General features: G+C 62.9%; 1 protein-coding gene across 1 annotated transcript in view; it reads right to left on the reverse strand.

Annotated features, from left to right (window-relative positions):
* The window catches only part of MYO18B (myosin XVIIIB), a 54,695-nt gene that overhangs the window by 43,710 nt on the left and 4,504 nt on the right, over nucleotides 1-6,481 (reverse strand). The window contains exons 7-11 of the mRNA XM_026036706.1: nucleotides 6,415-6,475; nucleotides 6,183-6,325; nucleotides 5,026-5,126; nucleotides 3,456-3,519; nucleotides 2,270-2,286 (exon numbers count right to left, since the gene is read on the reverse strand). Coding sequence (XP_025892491.1) covers nucleotides 2,270-2,286; nucleotides 3,456-3,519; nucleotides 5,026-5,126; nucleotides 6,183-6,325; nucleotides 6,415-6,475 — 386 coding nt within the window. The remainder of the gene's footprint in view (nucleotides 1-2,269; nucleotides 2,287-3,455; nucleotides 3,520-5,025; nucleotides 5,127-6,182; nucleotides 6,326-6,414; nucleotides 6,476-6,481) is intronic.

The following is a 6,481-nucleotide window of genomic DNA, read 5'->3' on the forward strand; positions in this document are numbered from 1 at the left end:
AGGGCCGAGCGGCGGGACGGCCAGGGGACCCGCGGGACGGCTTGGCTGGCGGGGCGAACCCGCCCTGCGCGGCCAGCCCGGCCGTCCTCACCCGGTCCCTGTTCCACGCGCCCTGCCGCCCACGCCAGCCGCCGCCAAGGGTGTTCGACAGCGGCTCCTACAAGAGACCCCGCGGATCTTTCCGCTTCCTGCCGAATTCCCGTGCCGCGGGCGCTGCTCCCGGAGCCGGAGCCAGCCCCGTCACCGGCAGCGCGCTCTTGGCCTCACACCCCCAAAAGCAGCAGCACCCACGGTGCGCTGCTACCAAATGTCAACCCTCCCTTGCCGTTTGCCACTCTGGAAGCTTAATCCTAGCAGGAGCTGTCTGTGTCATGCGCTAGGGAACGGCCAAATGTCAGAACCCCAGGAAAAGCTGCATTTTCATACTTCTGACACAATAAATAGCAAAACCTCAAGTGCCCCACAGTGTGCTGCAAGGAAAAGCACAGCTTGCGGCCGCGTCTGTGTGAGCCGCATGCCAGGAGCAGGACGGGGATGGGAAATCTAGCTGCTTCTCACTCGTCATGGAGTTATTCTGGCTGATTCATGGGGAGAAGAAACAGACCAGGCATCCGCTCTATTTTCCCTCCCTTTAAGCCCGTTCCACCATGCGGGCAGTGAAGCCTCTGCTCCCCATGCAGGGCGAGCGGCAGAGAGCCCGCTAAACACAGGATTTGCGCGGGCAGAGCTCCCTCATCCCACCCGATGGGCCCAGGATTTTTTAATTTTATTTATTTTTGCACATGCAGCCCCACAGCAATTTAGTTTTTGCCCTGAATCGAGGATTTTCGGTCCAGACACATGCAGCCCTGAGGCTAGACATAGCACGCGGGGCTCCGAGAGGCAGCATCCCTGTTCTGGCAGCAAACACCCTGTGTGATCTAAAGGATTTCTGCTCCCGTGAAGGCCTACGAGGCTGCTGCTAATGAGGAAGCGCAGCTGAAGTCTGCAGCTTCTCCAGGCTCAAACGCTCCCCGCATTTGCGGCTGCGGAGCCGCAGCGGGTGCCAGCGGGGTGCACATACCCCCCGAGCTGCCGGGTCTGCAGCTGGGGAGCCTCCGACTGGATTGAAAAATGAGAGCACTGGACAGGGCGGGATTGAATGGACTGAACGTGCAGAATTGCAAATATACCCAGTGCTCTATCAGGAAAAAAAAAAGAAAAACAAAAGAAAAAAAGATAAATTTCACCTGTTTCCAAACTAGCCCAGAGTTCTGCACGTTTTTGCTGTCCTTCTCGGCTAATGCTTGTGACTGGGCACCACCAAGGGCCGCCCGTGCCCCAGGTGGTCCATCCCGCAGGACACCGCTGCGGTGAGGATTGGCCCTAGCGGCGCCTTCCCGGGGATGGGAGCTCGCCCGGCCCCGGTGCGGGAGCCGCTCCTCGGCCCCCCGGGGCTGCCCAGCGAGCCCCGGCGCAGTCCCCGGCTGACCCTGGGCCGCAGGGAGGACGCGTGGCCTCGCTGGCACGGCACAGGTGACATTGCCCCGGGAAGGCGCGCGGCTCGCAACCAGGCGGATCAAATGGGCCATCTGCTAGCGCTTGGCATGGGATGCTCTTGGAGCCCTCCCCGAGCCCAACGGCTGAATGGGGCTTGCAAGGGACACTCGTGTGCACAGGGAGCAGCCCTGGCACCGCTGGAAGGGCAAAGAGATCACGGTGGGGACACGGAGGACGGGCCCTTGTTGTGCTCTCTGCCAGGGCTCACAGGCAGCCCCGACGCTCCTGCAGACCTGCAGAGCTGAGCACTCCATGCTCGCCTCTCGTGCCAGCCTGGATTAATGCCCAGAGCCAGGGCAGCCCCCAGGCGCTCCTGCACGGGGAGCAGGGGACGCACTGCCGGGCTCCAGAGGTGCCGGCCCACGTCCTTCCGAAGGGGCCACGAGCCCCCGGGCGGGCAGCGGTGCAGAGCCACGCGCGGCACCGTGCTCTGCCTCCATCCGCGGCTGCCGAGAGCCAGGAGCACCGCGGGCCGGCACAGACCCCCGGGGCCCGACCCATCACGGGGTACGCAGGAAGGGTGACGACCCCGAGCTGTGCAGCTCCCTGTCACACCGTGTGCCGCCTGTCCCTGCGCTCCGCGCGGCACAGACCAGACTGTCACCACCCGGCCGCCCCCACCGCGCTGCTGGCAGCAGAGCCAAGCTCTCCGCCCTCCCCTCTTTCCAGGAGACTTGGATTGACGGAGCGAAAACAGCAATTTGCCTCTTGCTACCCCTGGAACAGCTTGTTCTGTTCCTCGCGACCCTCTCGCAGCAGGGCTGGCTGCTGGGAGCGCGCGGAGCCCCGGGGCGCCCAGCGCGCGCTGGGTGCGCGGAGCCCGGTCCCAGGGGGGAGCGAGGGCACCCAGCCCAGTGCATCCCTGCAGCAGAGCCACCCCAGCCCCTGCCTTGGTGGCACAGGGGACACTGCGCATGTCCCGGGGAGCTGCTCAGCACCAGGCGCCAGCTGCGGAGCACGAGCTGGAAACCTCACCCAGGGCCGGGAAGCAACGGCTCACACGGCAAAATTTGTTTGGCCATTGGATTTGAGTGGTAGGTACAGGAGAAAGATTGAATATTGAATTCATCAATAGATGATGTAAGTGCAAATTGCTGCAATTCATTCCAGTGCTTTGCCTCATTGGCAATCTGCCTAATCCTTGCAAACGGCTCAGACTAATAAGGAGCTGGTGCTGGAAATCAAATGCAGTACTTTCAGCCCCTAAAAATAGCATTCCGTGCTCGACGGAGGCACTCACCCCGGGAAATATCAGAAATTATTCACACTTAAAGCAGTACGTTCTGTCTCCGAGCTGAGCAGGCGATATTAGAAACCAATGCATTTCCCCTGGCGAGCGGCGCGGCAAGTCTCATTCCGAAAGGCCGTAAGACAAACTCACTTCCAGGAGGGCAGTGGATTCATCTACCGGGGGCGGCAGCACTCCGGCCACGGCTGCGTCCCTGCGGCTCCGGCTGCGAGGCCGGGCACGGGATGCGCCGGGAGCAGCCCGTGCAGCCACCGCGGGCCCCGGTGTCCCCCAGCAAGGGCAGGGCCTCAGGGGGAGCTGCTTCCCACCCCGGGGCTGCGAGGGCAGAAACCCGGGTGCCATTCAGCAGGTCCCTCCTCAACACTCACAGTTTTAATGTGCAGCCCCCTCCCCTTCAGCCAGGATGAGGAAGACCTGAGCCCCGTGCACCCTGCCTGCAACCTGGGGTTTGCACAGCGCAGCCTCTGAGAACCTCCGCAGCAAGGATTTGCTAAGGCCGGGCTAATATTTCAGCCAAAAGCTATTTTCATGCTGTTCCACAGCTGATGTGACGCTGAAGGAAGGCACAGAAAACTGGCGGCCCTGCCAACTGGCACGTGCAGACGGAGGCCGCCGCCACGCGAGCAGGCAGAGCAGGGGTTAACGCAGCTGCTTTGTCTGTCCCTACCTTGGCAAATGGCTTGATTCCAAAGGAGTTGCTCTCAGCCATCTGGTGCAAATGCAGCGTTGTCCTGGAAGCAGTTATGAAAAACGAAAATGAAGCTGCACCTCTGCGCACCACGACAGCGGTCGTTGCTCTTCAAAGGGAAGAGGGGCTGCTGCACGCTGACGATACCAAAAGGCACAGCCCCGCGTGGGCTCGGCCCCGGCCACGGAGCTCGCACAAAGCGCTCTCTTTGCCAGGAGAGGCACCACAAGCATTGGGAAGATTTGAGGCTTTTTCCTTTGAGGCTCCCGAACAGGCTCCAAAACCCCTCTAAAGCACCACAGGATTCAAAACATGACCCTGGGGGCCCCAGGGCTTTGCTGAGCCAACGGGTGGTGATCAGAAAAGGACCTCTGGCAGTAACTCCCAAACCCTCATCTGGACGGATTTCCCTCCTTTCCTGCAGCACAGCAATCCCAAATTCCAGTGCCCTGTCCTCAGGGATAACTCATACACTCTCTCTGGGCGCTAACAACCACAGAGTCCCTTTGCCTTTGCAGCGAGGGGCTGATCAGGAGGAGACAGTAAATGCCCCAAGGGCTGCAGGGCCGGGTCCCACAGGCGTTATCACAGCCGCGGCCCCCGGGAAGCGCTCGTCCCTGCTCGGAAAAGGCGGCAGCAGCGGCGAGGGCCAGCGCCAGCACCGGCCCCGGCCCGGGGCCTTTCGGCAGGGCGCGGGGAAGGCCGGGACAGGCCGGGGCTCCGCGCAGGCGGCACGGAGCCGGCACAGGGGCGCCGCCGGGGAGGCCTGCAGGCGCGCGCACTCATTGCGCCCCTTCTTAAACTATGATCGTGCCCCGTTTCTGCTGGTTAGACCCATTGAGGCTTTAGTGAAGAAGGGGAAAAGAAAACAGAAAAGCATCAGAAAATGCTCTTGTTTTCCCCAAATCTTCTAAAATAAGAATGTTTAAAAATCCCTGCTGAAGCTCTAAAGGGATTACCTTGGTAATTAGCGATCCTTGGGGATTTATAACAAAAATCTCTGAAATCTGCCCTTGCACCACCAATTAAGAGAGCTAAGCCCAACATGGGCTCCCTGTTCCGCTGTCCGGACACTCCACTCCAAATTCCACAGTGGAGCCAGGAAGCCACCCCAAAACCGGAGCTGTTCTGGAGGGGCCCAAAGGCCCTGTCCAGGGAAGGGCCCATCCAACCACCCTGCCATCCCCAAGCACCCCCCAGGCTCTTCCCAGCCCGGCCACCAAGGCCACAGCTGCTGCTTAACGTCCTTGGGAACAAGGGCCCTTTTGGGCCGTTCTCTTCCACCTTCGCCATGGGCACGGAGCCACGTGTGCCCTGCACCCCGGCGCTCTGCGCCCTCCTTGTCTTGCCCTGTGCTCCGCTCTTCTCACAGGGGATTCAACCCCTGTTTTGGAACATAGATAACGGGAGAGGCCTTGGGGGGGCTCTGGGGGCCGTGCCATGAAGCGGGGAGCCCAAGGCCGCGATCAGCCCCGCGGCTGCCCCTACGTGCGCCCCTCACCCAGCGCGTGCCGCGGGGCTCCCGGCCAGCCCCCAGCCCCACGCTCACCTCTGAGCCACGTCCAGGCCTGCCAGCATCATGGGGAAGACGTTGAAGTTGCTCTCGCCCTCGGGCTGCTGCGCCACGCGAGCTCTCTCCAGCAGCATGGTCTGGTGGAGGGGACAGACCCAAGCGTGAACCGCGGCCCCGGGCACGCGTCTCCAGCGCAGGCACCATGCCACCCGCGCAGGGATACAGCCACAATCAAGCCGCTGTGATGTGTCTGTGTCCTTGCTATGGACGAGCCATTGCCAGCGCTCGAGGCTCTAGCAGACTGCTCGGGATAGGCGGCTCCTGGAGCGGCCCCAAGGAATGTGTCCCTGCCGAGCTGCAGGCTGCCCGGCTCTCCTCTCCTCTCCTCCAGAAGCATCCCAGGAAGCCGCCCGTGGGGAGGAGGGGGCCCGTGGAGGCTCCCAGGGCACATTCCTGCCCTGGAGAGAGGCCTCCGAGCTGGAGGCCGCTGCTCCCTGCCAGGGCACGGAGCGAACACGGGCTGAGCTCGGGGCACAACAGGGAATCCTCGCGGCTCCCTACCAGGAGACACCAGTTGGAGCCTCCCCCTCTAACCCAGGCCCGGTTAGCAGGGGCAGGTCTTTGATTAAAAAGCCTTTATGCAGCGGTGTGGTGACAGTGACAAAAGCCCCAGAGGCTGCTGCTTAATTCTGAGGCTAACGCGCGAGGGGCTGCTAATGAAGCGCTGAATTATGCATCTCCTCATGAATACTGCAGCCCGGTGCTGCTCCACGGTGCCGCTGCGATGGGCTGCGGGGGGCCTGGCCCTGCCCCTAGCAGAGCGGCTGCAACGGGGGGACTTGGTCCCAGCAGGAGGGACGGGCCGAGGACACCAGGACCAGACGGGTTCCCCTGCCGTGGTGCAAACAGCGAGGGCAGATGTGGGCTGGGGAACGCAGGGGTGTCGCTCTGAGCTTCCCCCTGGTTCTCGGCCATAACCAACGCTTCCCTGCACGCCCCTGGGCAGGACGGAGCCCGGTGCACTGCAAAGCAGGGGACGCTGCTCCTCCTGCCATGCATGATGCCCACTACTGCTCTCCAGCATGGAGGAGCACGGCCACAGGGCAAGGGACCCTTGTGGGACCCTTGTGGGACCTCAGTGCCCGTCAGCAGAGCCTCGCAGCTGGCGCGGGACCGCGGGGCCGCGCTGGTACCTGCAGGTGAGCGGCCGTTATTCGTCCGGCGGCGCTGAAGTCCAGCGAGAGCAGCATGGAGAAGCGCGTGGAGCTGCTGCTGTGGCTCGTGGTCACCGAGCCGAAGGCTTCGAGCACCGTAAACATGGCCTGGATCTTCTCCACTGCGAAGGCGGCACCAACAGGCCGGGGTGGGCGCTGGGAGCGCGGCACCCACCGTGCTGCCCCTCGCACACCCAAAACCCAGCCGTACCTGTGACGGCGCCGTGGGCGCTGCCGGCCGCGGCGACGAGGTGCTCGAGGGCGCCGCGGCAGCAGGC

This window comes from Nothoprocta perdicaria, unplaced genomic scaffold (genome assembly GCF_003342845.1).
Source record: "Nothoprocta perdicaria isolate Ctin4 unplaced genomic scaffold, notPer1 scaffold_185, whole genome shotgun sequence".
NCBI classification, from domain to species: Eukaryota; Metazoa; Chordata; class Aves; order Tinamiformes; family Tinamidae; genus Nothoprocta; species Nothoprocta perdicaria.